The 20,095-nt window shown below is 36.5% G+C and overlaps 2 protein-coding genes across 5 annotated transcripts in view; both read left to right on the top strand.

The window, feature by feature from the left end:
- TMF1 (TATA element modulatory factor 1) overlaps positions 1-14,201 on the top strand; it is a 33,664-nt gene extending 19,463 nt beyond the window's left edge. Inside the window, exons 9-17 of the mRNA XM_032411731.1 lie at positions 622-714; positions 1,431-1,587; positions 4,784-4,976; positions 5,753-5,822; positions 6,049-6,141; positions 7,015-7,116; positions 7,402-7,554; positions 8,709-8,834; positions 10,039-14,201. Of these exons, the coding sequence (XP_032267622.1) occupies positions 622-714; positions 1,431-1,587; positions 4,784-4,976; positions 5,753-5,822; positions 6,049-6,141; positions 7,015-7,116; positions 7,402-7,554; positions 8,709-8,834; positions 10,039-10,182 (1,131 nt within the window). The 3' untranslated portion in view covers positions 10,183-14,201. The remainder of the gene's footprint in view (positions 1-621; positions 715-1,430; positions 1,588-4,783; positions 4,977-5,752; positions 5,823-6,048; positions 6,142-7,014; positions 7,117-7,401; positions 7,555-8,708; positions 8,835-10,038) is intronic.
- A 4,730-nt stretch (positions 14,202-18,931) lies between these two features.
- The window catches only part of EOGT (EGF domain specific O-linked N-acetylglucosamine transferase), a 35,714-nt gene continuing 34,550 nt past the window's right edge, over positions 18,932-20,095 (top strand). For 2 of the 4 annotated variants that reach the window (XM_032411729.1, XM_032411730.1), the window contains exons 1-2: positions 18,932-19,018; positions 19,814-20,036. In XM_032411729.1, the coding sequence (XP_032267620.1) occupies positions 20,027-20,036 (10 nt within the window). In that variant the 5' untranslated portion in view covers positions 18,932-19,018; positions 19,814-20,026. Of the gene's footprint in view, positions 19,019-19,528; positions 19,639-19,813; positions 20,037-20,095 lie in introns of all 4 variants that reach the window. The other 2 variants (XM_032411728.1, XM_032411727.1) reach the window with 2 other exon arrangements.

The following is a 20,095-nucleotide window of genomic DNA, read 5'->3' as shown; positions in this document are numbered from 1 at the left end:
GTGCCCCACATTCATCATAATTTTTAATGAGCATATTCGTGTTGTATAAAGATTTGCAAAAATAGATTACTCTTGATGGATATTTAGAATATTTGTTTTGTCTTTTTTTGCTAACAGTATTGGGAGTATCTTTCTATGTTTAGATCTGCTTCTACTGAGTAAATTCTCAATACTAGGATGACCAGGTGAAAGAGGGTGAAAAGTTTTATGATTATTTAAACATGTTGCCATAATGTTTTACAAGAAGACTATAGCATTTACATTTGCAGCTGTGTGTGAGTATAGCAGCTAGCTTTTATACCTATCACATTCTGCCTTACGTTGCAAACATTTATAGATGCATTGTCTCCTTCTATATTGTATGGCAGTGGCTGTGCCTGTTTATATGCCCTTTTTTGGGGGGGGGGCTAACAATGCTCTTCTAAGTATATATTTATCAAGTATACATACAGTTTAGAATTGCTTGATGAATGGGATATGTTATAATCATATGTAAAAGCTCATTGGATAGTGTAACTAATATACACAAACAGTAAGTCAGCATAATACAGTATGTAGTTAGGAAGTTGTAAGTAATGTTTTGATGTTGTTTGTGATAGTGTATTGGTTCCCCTCATACAGGTTGGAGACCTTAGGCTGGCACTGCAACGTGCAGAACAAGCAGCTGCCAGAAAAGAGGATTATTTACGCCATGAGATCGGTGAACTCCAACAGGTACTGTCACAGTTTTCCTAAACACAAATCAAAGATGTGTTTTCCTAGAAATAAAAAAGTCATTTAGTGGAGATAATGTTCATGGAATTGAGAGGATTACTACCATACTTTATCATTTGCTGTATTTTTGCGGCTTATATGAATAAAACCAGAGTGGACACCTTAAAAATGAACATAAGAAGCCTTAATTTTGTTTAATAGAAAATAATTTTATCATGATAGATTTATTTTGTGTCAGTATTGTTTTTTTCATTCGTTACAGCTAGTTTATTAGTATCAGTCTTTGATTACTGTGGGGCAGATAATCAGTGCCAGTTTTTATACCACTACTCAATTAATTTTCAGTCAGTGAACATGCATGGGAAAATGGAGAGAAAATGCAACTCAGATTGATCTTTCTGTTTTTGTAAATACTTAGAAATATTTGGATGATGAGGCAACTGCTGGGAGGTTTAAATTATAGTCTTTTTTACCTTAAGGTAATCAAAAGCTATCTTTATATTAGAAAAGCTTTGTAAAGAAGTAGTTATTTAGATACTGATGCATTCTAACTCTAACTTAAGGATTGAATAATTAGAAAATAATGTAATGAAAAACAAATAATTTTATCTTGGTAAAATAATATTTTCCAGAAATCTTTCATAAAGTTTGTTTGCTAGTATTTTTAGAGTTTTCATTGCCATTAATGGTAGTGACTTAAGAATTTCATGATTCAGAGACTCCAGGAAGCAGAGAATCGAAACCAAGAGTTGAGTCAGAGTGTTTCATCAACAACAAGACCATTGCTTCGACAGATAGAAAATTTGCAAGCAACTCTAGGGTCCCAGACATCATCGTGGGAGAAGTTAGAGAAGAATCTTTCTGATAGACTTGGTAACTGCTTTAGTTCTTAAGCTCAATGCAAAAGCCCTTTCCTCTTATTTATAGAATTAGAATAATGGTATGAAATTGAAATTCACTTGATTTGATAGTTATACTTTATGTCTAACTTGTAGAGTTTTACCTCTTCTCCTTTTTTACTTTTATTTTCTAATACCCTAATTGACTCAAACCATTTGTTTTCCCTTACAGTGTGTCCGATACTGTCCCATATACTTCCATGTCATCCTTTCATATTTACAGACCACTGCACTCATTTTTTTCCTTGTCTTTTGCTACATCTGACCCCTTTCTAGCTTGTCTGCAATAATATAGGAGATAGAGATCAGATATGATTCTAGTCCTTGGTAGAATTCCAGGAGCCAGAGATAGGTCTAAGAAGGATCCTGATCAAACTCTACCAGACAGATTCTGTGGAGTCTTAAGATTCTTCTGTATAGAAATGCTTCAGGTTGTCTTTATGTGCTGTGATTAAGAAAATAATTATTCCAAGATGTTTATGCAAGCACATATAAGTAGTGCACACACACACATATATATACATATATATATATATATATATGCTGTATAAGTAGCATATGTATATATGTCTATATATATATACACACACACACACACACATATATACACACACACATATATTAGATATCCCAGAAGCTGGCTAATTCATGAAAAATTCATGTGTCCTTTCTATGCCTAAAACTAACTGTAACTTGAGAGACACCATGGTACAGTGATAAAAGCAGGCCTGAATGGGTGTCTCTATAAATCATGAGGGGTAGACTAGATTAGTGGTTTTCAAACAGTATTCAGTGGATCCCTTAGATGTCTTAGGACTAGCTGTCATGGTGAGAGGGCAGCTCTATAATTAAGGTGCTTGATATATCCCAGGCTGCTTTAATGAAAGTAGTGTGTCCTTTTTGATCTTGTTTTATTTTTTGAGTTCCATGTGAGATTATGTCTGGAAAAAGATTCATCTGCTTAAAAAATCACTGAACTAGATGAACCTTTATATATTATTTAATTTATAGGTATAAATTTTAGGTCTGTCATTTGTTATTAAGACCCATTTGCTATGAAAATGAGACATCTGAAAATGACAGCTTCTGAAATGAATATTTTTTTAGCAGTAAATGAAAACTAGAAGCTGTTATTCTTGTGGTTTTTAAACTGGACTTTATATCCTCTCAGTGATATGTGGTATTGTGCTCAAATATAAGCAGAGCCATGGGACACACATACCAAATAATGCTTTAATAGGAGTGTAAATACATTATGTAACAGTATAAAGTAAAAAAATAGAGATAGTATTAGGTCTACTTTGGTGGGGAAAAAATAAATCTCAGAGTTGTAAACACTAATCTTTTTTTAACTGAAATTTTTTATTGAGATAATTGTAGATTTACATGCAGTTATAAGAAATAATACAGGTGGTCCCTTGCATACTTTATCCAATATCCCCAAATGTTAACACTGCAAAATTATAATATATCATGACCCAGGGTATTGACACTGATACAATGTACTAGTTTTTTTCAGATTTCCCCAGTTTTACAGGTCCTTACGTGTGTGTGTGTGTGTGTCTGTATTAAGTTCTGCACAATTTTATCATTTGTGTAGGTTCATGTACCCACTCAAGATGTTTAACGGTTCCAACACCACAAAGATCCTTTATGTTGTCCTTTTGGAACCTCACTTTGTCACCCTTGTGGCCCTCCTTTTGTGTCCTAAATCTTGGCAACCACTAATCTGTCCTCCATCTAAAATTATGGAATTTCAAATGTTATATAAATAGAATCATATACTGTGTGACAATTTGGGATTCGCTTTTTCTCTCGCAGCATAATTCCCTGGAGGTTCATCTAAGTTATTGTGTGTATCAGTGATTTAGTCTTTTCATTAAGCTGAGTGTGTTTCCATGGTATGTGCATACCACATTTTCTTTAACCATCTACCTGATGAATGATATATGGGCTCATTCTAGATTTTTTCCATACAGATAAAACTGCTGTGAACATTCTTGTACAGGTTTTAGTGTAAACATGTTTTCATTTCTCTAGCTAAATGTCTAAGTGTGCAGTTGCTCGGTTGTGTGGGTAGTTGTATGTTGAGTTTTTTTAGGAAAACGCCAAACTGTTTTTCTGAAGAGGCTATAGGTATGACAGTAATCTAGTTTCTCTACATCCTTGCCAGCATTTTGTGTTGTGTCTATTTTTTTCTTTTAGTCAATCAGACAGACATGTAGTGATATCTTACTGTGATTTTCATTTGTATTTCCCTAATGACTAATGTTGCACATCATTTCATGTGCTTATTTTCTGTTTGTATATCCTCTTCAGTGAAATACCTTTTCATGTCTTTTTTTTTAAAGATTTTATTTATTTATTTGAGAGAGAGAGAGAGAGCACCAGCAGGGAGGAGGGGCAGAGGGAGGGGAGAAGCAGGCTCACTGCTGAGTCGGGATGCCAACTCGGGCTTGATCCCTGAGCCGAAGGCAGATGCTTAACTGACTGAACCACCCGGGTGCCCCACCTTTTCATGTCTTTTGCTCATTTTCTAATTGGATTCTCTTTATTTTCACTGATAAGTTTTGAGATTTCTTTATATATTCTAGACACCGGATAATGTGGTTTGCATTTTTTCCCTCCAGGTCTGTAGCTTGTCTTTTTATCCTGTTCACAAAAGCAAAAGTTTAAAATTTTGAAGAAGTCCAGTTTATCAGTTTTTCTTTTTATGGCTTTGCTTTGGTGTCAAACCTAAGTACTCTTTGCCTGTCCCTAGATCCTGAAGATTTCTATGTTTTGGTTTTTTTTCTAAAAATTTTATAGTTTTGTTTTGCACTTAAGTTTATGATCCATTTTGAGTTAATTTTCATATATGGTATAAATTTAGTTTGATTTTTTTTTTTTTTTTTGCCTGTGGATATCAATTGCTCCAGCACCATTTGTCGATCCGTTATCCTTTTAATATGTGTCTCCACATTCAAATTAAAATATTTTAGGAAGAAAATAATAAAGCAGATATAAGTTAAGATTTGTTCTTTTGTCTATGTAGGCAATCCTGCCTTAGGCAATAAGCAGTTCCAGAGTTCAGTGTGGCTACTTGAATCATTAACCATTTGAAGTCAGAATATACTTGATATCTTGGCCTTTTGGGTATATGTGATTTTTCTTTTTTATCCTGCGATCAGGTGAATCCCAGACTTTGTTGGCAGCAGCAGTTGAAAGAGAACGTGCAGCGACAGAAGAACTCCTTGCCAACAAAATTCACATGTCCTCCATGGAGTCACAGAATTCACTCTTAAGACAGGAAAACAGTAGATTTCAGGCCCAGTTAGAATCAGAGAAAAATAAGCTAAGAAAACTTGAGGATGAAAATAATAGGTGAGCATGTTTTTTGAGTGTTATTCTTGGTAGTTTTGTGACATCTTAAAGCATTTTAAAAAGAGATGTTACGTGTTTAAAGTCAGAGTCATTAGTAATAGGATATTATAGCGGGATGGTTTTGGGATTCATTGAACTTTAACATAGGCTCGTGAAATTGTGTGGCGTGTTCTATATGTATTTGCATTTTCTAGGGAAAGGATTCATTACTTTAGTCAGGTTTTTTAAAGGAATCTGTAACTACAAAATAGTTTGGAGACTACTCATTGGAGTTATTTTTATATTTTTATATTTTGCAAGGGTCTTAGCAGTGTTCCAGTCTTTCTAAATAAATGTCTGGGTTCTTTGGAACTATAAGCAATAAAATCCATCTATCTGAAATTGTATTAAGGCTGTGATTAGTGTGGTTTTACTCCCTGAGTTCTTCCTTAGAAATTTTAGTGTAAAAAAAAATGGCCAAGTAAAAATGATTTATGAAGTAAAATACCTGAACCTCTACAGATATTTTCATAGGACTCCCTAACAAGCTTTTGCAGAATCTGAATCTATTCCAGAATGGTGGTATTCAAATTCTTTTTAGAAAGTCTCTTTTTAAATTAAATCCTAGCTCAGAGCACCAATGTAATAAAAAGCACAAAAGTAGTAGCTTGGCTTCTGAGTGTAAAACCCCTGTGATCTGGAAAATACATTTGGAAAATCAAGCTGGTAGTAGAAATATCTATTAAAGAGTTAATAAAGTAGTGAGTTTTCAATAGTGTGTACTGTCATCTTTGTAGGTACCAGGTTGAATTAGAAAACCTAAAAGATGAATATGTAAGAACGCTTGAAGAGACAAGGAAAGAAAAGGTATTTACCAGTGTTCGCTTGCCTCTTCGGTCTTCCACTAGAGAATGGTTGGGGATGGTAGCCAACTAATGAGATGCCATGGTGAAGTGGGTGATGTGACTACTTTCAGAAGTTGGTCCTTAGTAGTAAAACAAAGAGGAATATATACTTTATGTTCCTGACTTTGGAATGGACTTAGAAGGATAATTTAGTACAGAAATTATCTAACTGTACCTCTCTCCATTAGACACTACTGAATAGTCAGTTAGAAATGGAGAAAATGAAAGTTGAACAGGAAAGGAAGAAAGCCATTTTCACCCAAGAAGCAATAAAAGAAAAGGTATTGAATTTTGGATTTTGTTTTGTTTTTGGTGTAACCAGTTAGTAGCTGTTCTGATTAATCATTGTTATGTAATTTTAGCTATACCTTATAAATATCATTTCTTATGTCTAGAATCAATAGAGGGACAGATTTTAGTATCGTAATCAATATCCTGTCAGAGTGGTTCCAAAGTAATTTAAGTTTATCCAAAGAGATCTGTGATTTCTAGGATTTGAATGATAGAATCTGTTGCCCATTTTTAAATGAATTTTGTGGTCTTTCACTGAAACTAATGCACTTCATTTGGCCTGTAGGCACCTTGGGAATAAAACTGGTTTATTCACTTTATTTCTGGTTAAGGAAGGTAATTTTTCTAAAGTGAGTTTCCTGTATTTGAAGGATTGGAGTATACTTGGTAGTTAGCATGTTATATTAAAACTGCCTGTATGTACATGGAAATTACCTTTTGAATTTATTTGGAATTTTAAAAATATATATTAAAAATAAAATGGATAAGCTGGAAACTTGATGGTATAGAAAACTCATTAGTAATCTTATTCTAAAGAATTAGGTTTAATTGGTGATATGTTGTATAATATATAATAATATGAAGAAGTTAGTTCATATACTTGTTAGAACAAAAACATTCTCATTCCATTAAAAATAAATTATGTTGTAATATGAATGGGTCCTGAGATGATTTGACCAAGTCTGTCTACAATTTTAAATTACTATTGTGCCTTTAATAAGACTTCAGAAATCCTATCTCTAACATTTTATGAGGAAATGAGAATGAGTCTTTGTTGTCATTTGTCCTAGAAAAGTTTCTTGCTTTTTTTATTTACCATTTTAGTCTTTAATGTGACCTGAATGTTTTTTTCACTCCTTAAGGAACGGAAGCCATTTTCTGTTTCTAGCACTCCCACCATGTCACGTTCGAGTTCAATAAGTGGAGTTGATATGGCAGGGCTACAAACATCTTTTCTGTCTCAGGTGATATTTTATTTCTTACATGTGCCTAGTTGTTAAACTCAATGATGATAAAGGAAATATGCAGGTAGCATTTTGGCTGTTAGCAATGACCTTGCCATTCCAGGCAATTCATCTGTATATTCATGAAAGAGTGCTAATTGCACTGAGGAAATAGAGATGATTTTCTACCCTTGAGAAAGTCACAGACATTTTGAAGCAAGAATTAGCGGAACCATTTTGTTTGAACCTTATCATGGAACTCAGTTTATAATAACTGAATAACTGTATATGGTTTGTTTAATATAGGATGAGCCTCATGATCACTCATTTGGACCAATGTCTGTATCAGCAAATGGAAACAATCTTTATGATGCTGTGAGAATGGGAGCAGGATCCAGCATTATTGAAAATCTACAGTCTCAGCTAAAGCTAAGGGAAGGAGAGATTACTCATTTACAGGTATTGGAAAAATCAAATGTGCTACAGAAGTAAATGAAATTTTGGGGCCCAATAAGTAGCACCCTACATCTCCACCTCACTTCTGAGCAAATTGAGAAATAAAGTAAAATAGTGGCATGTGAAGTTTAAAATATATCACATATATTAATGATAAAGACTAGTTGGAGAAAATAGCCAAAGAAGAGAGCCAAATGAGCCTGCTAACTGACTGCCAGAATTAGGGTGACTTATCTACCCCATCACAGCAAATGCGGTGCCGGAGTGGGCCTTCCTATGTGTTGTAGCCTGCCAGCTAAGACTTTTAAGCATGTAAGAGCAGAGAACTCCTGGCAGGCACCTTTTCCCAAACATTAAAAAAAGGGAAGTTGCTGATCTGAACAGTCATTTTATTCTTCTCAGATTTACCACTTAGATAAGTCACTCCCCCTTGTGAGGAAGGAGTGAAAGAGATTAGAGAGATTAGAACTAGAACATCCTGCATGTGAGAGGAAGCATCATGAATAGGGAGGAAGCACTCTCCCATCTTACCTTGCCTTTTAAAAACTTAATGTGGTAAGATGTTAAAACATTTTACCTATTTTCATTGTTGCACTTGATACACTCAGAGGTAAATCTTTCCTTTTAATCTTACTATATAATTTTAGTTAGTTGAAATATTACTCTATTAAAGAACAAGTGTTTGAATTGGAAAATAAGATCAGAATAATCTTTGTATGTGTTATGTTCATGTAGCCCAGTGTGCTGTACTTGAGGGCCCAGATTAACTTCTTGGGTAGTGATGATAGATTCTGTCGGTATGACCTGCACAGCTGGGGCTGCATTAAACTATATTTTTATTTCTCTGAATTTCTGTAGTAATTTAGAATGACTGAAATACATGCTGTTTCTCTAGAGAAAAATAGAGGGCTGCATATTTCAAACAGATGATTGGATTTTCTTTAGTTCTTTTTCTTTCATAGTAAGCCCTGTAAGCAGTAACCTCTGAGGAGAGCAGAAACTCTTGTTTTTGCCACTATTTCCTTAAGAAAGAGTTAGCTCATGGCTGTATGTTGACATACTATTTCTCCAAAAATAATATTGAATATATTTATATTAGTAGAAGTATTAAACAAGATATACTTTGATTTAAATTACTTTCCGGTAATGTTTCTCAGCTAGAAATTGGCAACCTAGAAAAAACACGCGCAATAATGGCTGAAGAGCTAGTTAAATTAACAAATCAAAATGATGAACTCGAAGAGAAAGTAAAGGAGATACCCAAACTTCGAACTCAGCTAAGAGTAAGTATTCTTCCTTTAAGGATGAGTCCAAGGGGGCACCTGGGTGGCTTAGTTGGTTAGGCGGCTGACTCTTAATTTCAGCTCAGGTCATGATCTCAGGGTCATGGGATCGAGCCCCTTGTTGGGCTCCACGTCAGGCTTCACACTCAGCAGGGAGTCTGTTTCAGGATTCTCTCCCTCTGCCTCTCCCCCTGTTGCTCGCACACATGCGCTCTCTTTCTTTCTCTCTAAAATGAATAAATCCTTAAAAAAAAGAGGATGAGTCCAAGGTATTTTTATCCAGTTACATTAAATTCCATATTGTTAGTTTACATAAAATGTATAAGTTTTAATGATTTCTTTGAAAACAGTATTAATATTTCAATAAAGAAGTTTCCCAAGAATCTTCTTGTCACATTACACAAAGTATTTTTCATAACATGTCATTCCCAAAATAGGAAAATAACTGGATTTTATTTGACCAAGGCTCATTTATAATACTGTTCTTTTACATGATCTTGTTGGTATTTTGTTCATTGATGTTATATGTATCATCACAATTTGCGTATTTGGTATTAGGAGTCATTGTTAAGCCGTATATGAGAATGTATTTTCTTTCAACTTTTTTTATGGGGTAAATGCCAAGTAATACTTAAACCACAATGAACCAGAGAGAGTAAAATTTGATCACATGTGTTTAAATTAATGGGAAAAGAGACAGATTAAGCTTTATATAGGGAGAATTGTAGATTAGTGGAGAGATACAATAAAATTGATAACCATCTGGCTTGGGTTTTTTGTTGTTGTTTTTTTTAATTCCTTTACTTGGCTATTTATTCCAGCAGATTGGAATATCATTTTAATTTTTATAAGAGATTACTAGGTACTTTTATTTAGATTGTAATGTGTTTACTGTTGACTCATTTATTTTTTTTTTTTATTTTATTTTTTTTAAAGATTTTATTTATTTACTTGACAGAGAGAGAGACAGCGAGAGCAGGAACACAAGCAGGGGGAGTAGGAGAGGGAGAAGCGGGCTTCCTGCCGAGCAGGGAGCCCGATGTGGGACTCGATCCCAGGACCCTGGGATCATGACCTGAGCCGAAGGCAGACGCTTAACGACTGAGCCACCCAGGCGCCCTACTGTTGACTCATTTATAATATAAATTAATATTAAAGATGTTTTGTGGAGTTATTTTAAAAATTATGAACGTATGTTTTGTAGGATTTGGATCAAAGATACAACACTATTCTGCAGATGTATGGAGAAAAAGCAGAAGAGGCAGAAGAACTTCGATTAGATCTTGAAGATGTAAAAAATATGTATAAGACTCAAATAGATGAACTTTTAAGACAAAGGCTCAGTTAACTTCTGAAAATTACATTCCTATCAAACTGAATGTAAACATTTAATATCTAAATGTAGACTTCCAATAAATTCTTTTATAGAAATAGAAAGTGGAATTTACTGTAGAGTTCAAAAACTAAAAAAAAGTTGTTTTATAGTATATAGTAATATTTGCAGTTAAATTATTTTGTGCAATATTTGAACTTTATTTTTGAAACTATTCTTTAAAGATTTATTTTTTAAAGCATCAGTGGTTTTTTTGTTTTTGTTTTTTTTTTTTTGTCTTGAATATCAGCACAGAGATTACTTTTCCTCATATCAATATGGTTAGGGAAGGAGAGTAGTGTTCATATGTTGTATTGTAAATATATAATTAATTGTATCTGTAATTTATATGTGTTTGTATATATTAAGGACATTTAAAGAGTGATATTAACATATTGAAACTTTGAAATCTTTCACATTTCAACATATCTAATTGCTACTTCATGAACATGGACATTAAGTGTTCTAGTAAAAAAAATTATTAAACCTGCAGTTACTAAATTTTGAACTAATTTTTTTCTTTTAAAGTAGAAGTCACACTGACAACTGTCTGAAGTTTAAAGGGTGAATGATTTAAACTTTAAAGTTTTTGTGGTCTGAGAATTTCTGTCACCCGGACTCTACAATAAAGTCTGTACAAATTTTGGTACCTCTCTAGTGAAAGCTGTAGCTATTCAGTTAGTTATACAGGCATGATTGAATAGTGGAAAATTTTACTTAAAATGATTTTGTGATGATATCAGTGACATTTCAGTGATTTTGAAGAGGTATTGTTTTACTATCCTATAAAATGAATCAAAAGTGATTAAAATAATACCATCATTTTCACTTAAAAACTAATTGTTCACATTTTGTAAAGCCTTATTTTTTGGCACATTAAAAATCAATGTTTGATATTACAGAATATTCATAACAATGTAGAGAAATTATCGGAGTTAATTTAAATTTGGCATTCTGTAATTCTGTATAACTTATCATTTTATTTTTTCTCAGAACTTTACACAAAAAATAATGTGGAATAGCTTTAAAAAAATAGCTATGCTTTCTTCCAAGTGTTATTTTGTTTAAAAGTTAACCAGGCCTTGTTTTAGATTTGTGAAATATTTTGATACATTTTATTACTGAAAGTCATTTAGCTGACTTTACTTGCAAATAAAAACTCTCATTTAATTTTTAGTTGAATTTTAAACACTAGAACTTTGGAGTATAACTACAAGCAAGCCATGTTGAAGAATTTGGAATGCTTTTCAGGGCAATTCAAGTGACCTCATTTTTGTTCTTTTTTATTCCTGACAGTATTTCTGTCATTGGATCTCTGATTTGTAGCACTAATAAATACTCTTTCAGTGTGAACCAAATTCATAAAATTAATTTTCTATATTTTAGTGGTAAAAAGCAGTGTAATAGCTTTTTGTCAGCTTGGACTTTTTGGGGGGGAATTTTTTTTTTTTTTTTAATATTCAGGGGCTGACAAGGAATGACAAGACTGATAGCAATAAGAAATGTATAAAATTAGAAAATATAGGAAACTTAAGTTGCAAAATTGTCATTGAAACTAGAAGTTCAGGAATTATGAAATTATTCTTTTAAAATATCCATTAGCGAGAAAATAAAACCTTCAGTTGTGGAGAAAAGATTCCTATACCTTTCAATTTCATAATATTAAACATTCTCTTTTCTTAATTCTTATTAACATTAATAAAATCAGTTCAACTTAAAATTTTAAAGTGTCTTTAATTTATTTAACTTAAAAATGATAAGCAATTATTTAGGGCTCTGGCTGTATATTATTACCATATGTTCTTTATGCAAAAATTAATAATGGATATTCACATACATTTTATTATACACTTGGATCTCTCAATACATTTATAAGTTGAGAAGGTGTAGTGAATAAGTTTCTTGAAAAACACTAAGTGGCAGAATACCTATTGAAATTTTGGTTGCTATATTTTACTGTTGGTCATTAAAACTTCTCTATCCATATTTTATAAAATAATGTTAATATTTTAATGGTTAAGAGAATAGTTTGCAATCAGATGTTTCTCTTGAAAAGAAAATAGATACTAAAAATCATAACAATTTCAGAAATATGTAAAAGAGGTATGAACCTTGTTGATACGTAGACAACTGGGCACAGACTGTAGGTGTTTTTCCAACTCTTGGGAAGCCAGATTGAGACTACCAATTTCTTTCTTTTTCATTGACTCTGTTGAGAAGTTCCAGTTGTGTACTGTTTAACAAATGGGAATGTAGTGAATGTATCTATATTGTGATTTAAGACATTCTAAATATGGATAATTTCTGACCTAGGGAAACATGAGTTTCTGTAGTTAAGCAAGTGAAAATTTTTTTCTCATGATTCCTCAATTGGCATTTGATAAATAAATTGAAAATTTTATTCAGATGCTTATTAAAAGTATATGATTTGTAGTATTTAGAAAAAAGCCACAAGAGAAAAGAGAAAATGACTATACTTTATCTTGTTTTACTACTATTTGTCTGGTATGTGTACATTTTCTTCTAGTGTATCATAATTTTTTATTTCCCTTTAAAATTCTAATTTTCCCTATTCCATTCAGTTTGACACTATAATTTTAATTTCATATTTTGTAAAGGGCTAAAGTATGATTTCAACTACAGATTGATAAAATATTTTAATTCTAAATGAAAGGTAATGTAAATAAGCATGGATCTGATTTGAATAAAGATTTAAAAATAGTATTAATGTATTTCACTGTTACCATAATTTAGACTGGCCGGTACCAATGAATGAAGGTAGTATTGTTTTATGAAGATAATAGGACTTGTATAACTTTGGAATTCATATTTTAAAATGAGGATAAGCCCAAATTTTCTGAGTTATATTATGAAGAGTGTTATTAGTATTAGACATAGTTTTTCCAATGAAGATATGTTTTTGGAAAACAATTCTGAGAATTTACTTATTGCAACTAAATTACTGTAAGGATGATTTGTGTCTTAAAAATCTTAAACACTGTCAGGATATTCTTCTAAAAGTCTTAAAACAGTTCTGTATTCAAATAATAATAATGGATAAAATAAGTTGTCCTCTATTCATAAGTTATTCTGAGTTCATATTTTAATACTGAACTCTGCAACTTTGATCCTTAAAAGTACTTGTAAACTTTTGTCTTTACACATAGCCATTTTACCTTTAGCAAATCACGATCCTTTAATAAGATAAAATGGAAATTGTTTCTTTCTTCTTAATACTAAATGCTTCTCAAAACAAAAAACCCAAAATACTTTAGTAGTCCACAGCTGTGGTACAGAGAATTTGCTGTTAGTGCTGTCCAGAATTTATTCTCCATTTTGCCCTGCTCCTAAGTAAGGTAAATGTAATTTTAGAATCTTCAAATAATACTAAGCAAGGGGTAATAAGAGCTATTGCTGTTTACTTAATATTAAACTCTCTTGTTGCTTTTATAGATAGTGGTGGACAGATAGAGGTGTTCCTTTCAGTTTTATACAATGCCATGTCCATTTGTGTCTTGAAATTATAATCTTAATTTTTAAAAATACATTCTGTTCAAAAATCTGTGATCATGTTGATTATAGGAAACACAGTGCTTGCTTTGTTACTGTGGAACTAATTCACTTAAATAGGATCATAATCCCTTATCCACTGTTCTGAAGTCTAGAAAGCTCTGAAAGCTGATAGGTGGTGTTTTTATGTTTGCTGTCAAATCTGCTTTGGTGGTAAAGCCTAACCTTTACTGACATGGGGCTATTTAGAGACTTCATCTCACTCGGTGTGAATATTCATACATTTTGCTGCAGAGATATTGTGTGAGATTATGGGGTGTTGACCCAGGGCACATCGAGGGTGTTAAGTAGTAAACTTAGTGTGCATACCCTATTGTATACAAAAAAATTCAGGAACACATACCGTCCCAAGGATTTTGGAAAAGGGACTGTATACTTGTACTCTATGTTCAAATCAGCTTTTTAAAGTCACTATTATCATCTCCATTTTTAAAATGAAGAATGGAAAGGGCTAGTATCCAAAATCTATAAAGAACTCATCAAACTCAATACCAAAAGAACAAAGAATCCAATCAAGAAATGGGCAGAAGACATGAACAGACATTTTTCCAAAGAAGACATCCAAATGGCCAACAGACACATGAAAAAGTGTTCAATATCGCTCGGCATCAGGGAAACCCAAATCAAAACCTCAATGAGATACCACCTCACACCAGTCAGAATGGCTAAAATTAACAAGTCAGGAAATGACAGATGTTGGCGGGGATGCGGAGAGAGGGGAACCCTCCTACACTGTTGGTGGGAATGCAAGCTGGTGCAGCCACTCTGGAAAACAGTATGGAGGTTCCTCAAAAAGTTGAAAATAGAGCTACCATATGATCCAGCAATTGCACTACTGGGTATTTACCCCAAAGATACAAAAGTAGGGACCCGAAAGGGTACGTGCACCCCGATGTTTATAGCAGCAATGTCCACAATAGCCAAACTGTGGAAAGAGCCAAGATGTCCATCAACAGATGAATGGATAAAGAAGATGTGGTATATATATACAATGGAATATTATGCAGCCATCAAAAGGAATGAGATCTTGCCATTTGCAACGACGTGGATGGAACTGGAGGGTATTATGCTGAGCGAAATAAGTCAAACAGAGAAAGACATGTATCATATGACCTCACTGATATGAGGAATTCTTAATCTCAGGAAACAAACTGAGGGTTGCTGGAGTGGGGGGTGGGGTGGGAGGGATGGGGTGACTGGGTGATGGACACTGGGGAGGGTATGTGCTCTGGTAAGCGCTGTGAATTGTGCAAGACTGTTGAATCTCAGATCTGTACCTCTGAAACAAATAATGCAATATATGTTAAGAAAGAAAAAAAGAAGAAGAAGAATGTAGCAGGAGGGGAAGAATGAAGGGGGGGAAATCGGAGGGGGAGAAGAACCATGAGAGACGATGGACTCTGAAAAACAAACTGAGGGTTCTAGAGGGGAGGGGGTTGGGAGGATGGGTTAGCCTGGTGATGGGTATTGAGGAGGGCACGTTCTGCATGGAGCACTGGGTGTTATGCACAAACAATGAATCATGGAACACTATATCTAAAACTAATGATGTAATGTATGGGGATTAACATAACAATAAAAAAACTAAAATAAAATAAAATGAAGAATGGTTTAGTTGCTTAAGGTCATGTAGTAAGTAAGTGGCAAAGATGAGATTCTAATTTGTGCAGTTCGGCTCCAGAGAACATGCTCTGAACCATTAACTGCAATGCTGCCTCTCTTACTCCTTTTCTGTGAAACCATAAATGTATAGATAACTGTAGCATAAGGTCAACTTCTGTCAAAATTTATTTGCTTAAAACTTCAGAACTGTTGAATTACATTTTAAGCAGTTGGACATATCAGATAACCAATAAGATATATTCTGATAGTTCAGCATTTTGCTGACACTGTGAGCTCTCCAAATGTCGATATATGTGCAACGAGCTTAAAACACATTTAGAAAGATTGTAATGCACTGTAAAAATGAATATATAAAATTTCAAACTTGTACAAAAGAGAGAACAGACAATGAATCCCCATATACTCATTAACATAAACTTCTTAACTGTTCAACAGTTCAGGGCCCATTTTGTTTCATTTATAATTCACTTGTGCTTCATCTCAATCCACACTATTCAGAAGAAAACTGCAGACATAAGACTTGATTATCATGTTTAAGTATGGAACGTCCTTGTAAAAAGTACCTCATCAACTATTTGGTTACTTGCATCATGATTCATATAGGAAAGATGGGATAAATACATTTGAATCATTTTCTTCATTTACCAGTTTTCATGTTTTTTGTTTTTATTTTTTTACCAGTTTTCACATAAGAATTGGTTCCCTTTTGCCATCAGAGATGAACAATGAGGTTTTGGCTTGTGCATTTGGTTGATTGGTTGTGTCTTTTTGAATATAAGATTTAAGTATATGTGTGCTTCAATCAACATTACAGTTACATTTTTTGATGCTTTAAATTATCTTATCTTTGGCCAGAGGAAGCCTTTTCAGATTGGTTCCTGAGTCCTTTTGATATGGCCCTCATAATCTTTGATTGCTTCCCTGCCTCCTCATGTAAGATTTTTCAGCTTCTTCTTGTACATTACCTGCCCCATATCTAAGATGATCCATTTTTCTATGGAACCCATGTTCCTTTTAATGGGAAATGTTTGCAGATCATAGTCTGGGCAAACAGGTGCATCTTGCTACAGGGTTGGTTGTTTCTAGGCCTTTTCAATGGATGATGGAGGAGAGATCTGTTTTTAACAATATGTTAATTTACATTATTACCTCCAAATTCATAACTATGGGATTTTTATATAACCTCATGAGGCTTACATCTATACCACATGCCAAAAAATTCAGCTTCAAAGATACCATCTTAATTACTCCTATTTGGTGTATCCCAACCAATATTCCCACTAACAGTTTGGTTCCTGAAAACAGTTTGTGATTTTTAAAATTCTTTTAGTCCTGAGGGTACATCCACCAGGATGTGCTAATTATGTTTCAAAGTCACTTGGGATGGTTCCTTCGTTGTGGTATATGCTACAACTGGATGGCATTTAAATTTAGTTTCATTTTACTTTCAATTTTTAAGGATTACTTTTTAAAAATTTTGTCTTATAATGTAAAATATTTACATGATTCTAAAGCCACTTCTATATAACATACATCCAGAGAAGTTATCTTTTGTCCCTATACTCATATTCCCTCCTTCCCCCTATAGGTAATCATTTTAAATGTTATTCTATTTGTAAAATAACATATATATATATATCCCCTTTCCTAGATGAATAATAGCATATTACACATCCTTTGCCCACTCAATAACAAACCCTGAAGTGTATACAGATATTTCTCAGTTCTTTTTTTTTTTTTACATATGCATAGTTCTACATTGTGTGGATATACCACAGTTTATTCAATCAGTCTCCTAGTAATGGACATTTGAGTTTATTTTAATGTCAGTTTGGAGAAACTTTAAATTTTAAGATTGGTATTTTGGGTGGAAATTCTATGTTGCAAATGGCTGCTGCAGTATGTTAGAACCGGATCTGATGTTCTTAAAGCTCTGTCATGTTTCCTCTTAGCCTGAACGACCACAACTTAATATTTAGCCATTTAAAATAGTACCACATGTATGTCACACCAATTTAATTGGTTCGTTGTCCTTGCAATGAGACTAACCTCTTTTTAGAAACTTTTCTCATGTATTAGGTTTAAAATACATAAATACAAATATATTCAGTGACAAAAATCTATTTTAAATGAGTGCAATTTATTTTGAATCACCTAACAGGAAAGCTACATTTCCTGTACATGACAAAAATAGGGTGGTGACAAGTAAGCTGAGAAAGCACTTTTAAAATTACTGCCCTTATTGGTATGGGGTGGGCAAAGTATGACATAATAGAGCAGTAGTTCCCTTAGACACAGTCTATTACATGAAGAGTAAATGAGTTAATACTGTAAAGTGCTTTAGAATTATGCCTGCAGGCGCCTGGGTGGCTCAGTCCTTAAGTGTCTGCCTTCCACTCAGGTCATGACCCCAGGGTCCTGGTCGGGCTCCCTGCTCAGCAGGAAGCCTGCTTCTCCCTCTCCCACTCCCCCTGCTTGTGTTCCCTCTCTCACTGTCTCTCTCTCTGTCAAAACATAAAAATAAAATCTTTAGAATTATGCCTGGGACATGTCAAATACTACATGTGTCTTTGCAGTATTATTTGAAAAAAAAAAATCCAGATAACATTCCTTATCTAGCAGATTACTAATGGAACTTGTAACACTTCTCTTAACAGCATCTTAAACAAAATATTTAAAAAGCATTTAAGCCTGCGGAAACAAACTTGTTTCTTTATTATCATATTAATAGTGGTGACTCTATGTGTCTGCGCGTAAGTTTATTTTGATGGTATCAACCTTCCTTTAATCAGTTCAAGTTGAATCCGTAATGATCAACTCTACTATGCTCTTTAGTAGATAGCATACTAGAACCAAGGGTGTCAAGACCGAAGACAGTGTAGGAGACGGGCGTTCAAATAACTATGATAAAATAATATAATTACAAAGGAATTCAAATAATTATAAAATAATACAACGATAAAACTTAACGCAAAGCAGCATTTGAACTTGTCCAGTTTCCGGGAAGTACGGAGAGGGGCAAGGACCCTGCTGTATAATGTACGAGGACCCCAGAGAATCCCCACCACCAGTAAGTGCTGCCCACTTGGTCCGCGCCCTACATTGGGAAGTTAGGGCGGCAACTTCTGTCCTGATTAAGAAAACAGTAACCAGCCGCGTCAGTGCGACGCAATCAGAACGAAGATGAGAAGTAGAGTCAGGTGTCCTAGTGTCCTCTAAGCGCCTTATCTCCTTCCCCCCCGGGGGCCAGGCCAGCCTGGTGACCCCGCTTCCCTCTCCGGCTCGGCTCAGGCGGCCGGCTCACAGGCTCCCGCACTGCCCGCCCGCGGGGGAGCGCGACCAGGAACAGACCGAGCCCCCGCCCCTCTCTGCCGCCCCGCGTCCGGCCGTGCGCGCCGAGCCCCGGCTCCCGCCCCTGCCCCCGGCCGCCCCTCGGCGGGGCTCGGGCCCGCCTCCCGGCGCAGGCCGCCTCGCAGTCCCGGCGGCTCCCTGGCGCCCCCTGGCCCTGCTCCCGCGCCCGAGGTTTCCGGTGAGCCGCAGCAGCCGGTTATGACGACTCCGTGCTCCCGAGCAGCGGCTGTCTCCTCCTCCTCCGCAGCCCTGGCTCCCCCGGCTCCAGGTGGGACTCGCTCGGCGACCCGCGGGGTCCTCACCCGCCGCCCTGCCGCTGCGGCCCGGCTGCGCGCGCCTCTCCCGCCGGGGCTCCCCGCGCGCCTTCCCCGCGGGCTGCAGCCTCTCTGCGGACTCCGCCCGCGCCTTCCACCGCCTGCGGGAGGGGGAGGCGGGCGCTCGGCCCCTTCACGGAGCGTGCAGCGGCGCGCGCGGGGCTCCCGGGAGCCCGCCGACCGCTGCGAAGGATGCCCTTCTCCCCCTCCCGCGCCGCGTGGGTCGGTGTGCCAGACCTGGGCGAAGCCGCTCCCCCGGGTCCTTCCCAGGCTCCGGGGACTGGGTGGAGGTGGGGGGGGGGGTGTAGTGCAGGGTGGCGGGCGACGTGCGGGGACCTGGCGACCCCGAGGCAGCCCCGCCGGCGCCTGGGGTGAAGAACCCGAGCGCGGCGGGGTGGCTGCGGAAGCGCTGTGGCCGCCGCCCCCGCCCGCCCCGCTTACCGGGCTGACGTTCCGGCACACAGCTGGTGGACCTCCCCTCGGCATCTCAGGCAGCCAAGCCCTTTCTGACCCCCTGCCTCTACCGACCGTGAGACCCGTGGCCCCAGTGCGGGCGAGCCGTTTAGGAGTCCTTGTGAGTCTCAGACGCATTAAACTTTTCGTTTGTCCGCTGTCTTCTTGAAACTTCCCGAGCTCTGTCACGGAGCACCGCCCCATCTCACCCACTGTGGTCCCTGTCCGCCTCAGGCTCTCTCGTCTCTCATCATCTTTCAGGCTCTTCCTTTTTTTTTCCCTCCTCCACCTTTTAGGCCCGAGGAAATCCGGTGAAGGAATACAGAAGAGGAAGGCGCCGGTTGCTTTGTACTGAAGGAAAAGTAGCGCGGCGCTCCAGCTTCCATCTGCTGGAGAAGTGCACTCGCCCATCCTTGGGGGGCCTTGCAAGAGGACTGCGCACCAGAACGGCTTTCTGCCAGGCCCCGGGGCTGCGCTTTCCATGCTCGAGCAGCCATCCCTTCTAGCTTATGCAAGTAGGTACGTGCCCTTTGAGCCGAGACTTCAGATTTTTCCCATGACTTAAGTGTGACTCCTTC

This window comes from Phoca vitulina, unplaced genomic scaffold (genome assembly GCF_004348235.1).
Source record: "Phoca vitulina isolate PV1807 unplaced genomic scaffold, GSC_HSeal_1.0 scaffold13, whole genome shotgun sequence".
Taxonomy (NCBI): Eukaryota; Metazoa; Chordata; class Mammalia; order Carnivora; family Phocidae; genus Phoca; species Phoca vitulina.
The sequence above is the reverse complement of the archived record's forward strand: the minus strand, read 5'-3'. Positions and strand labels throughout refer to the sequence as shown.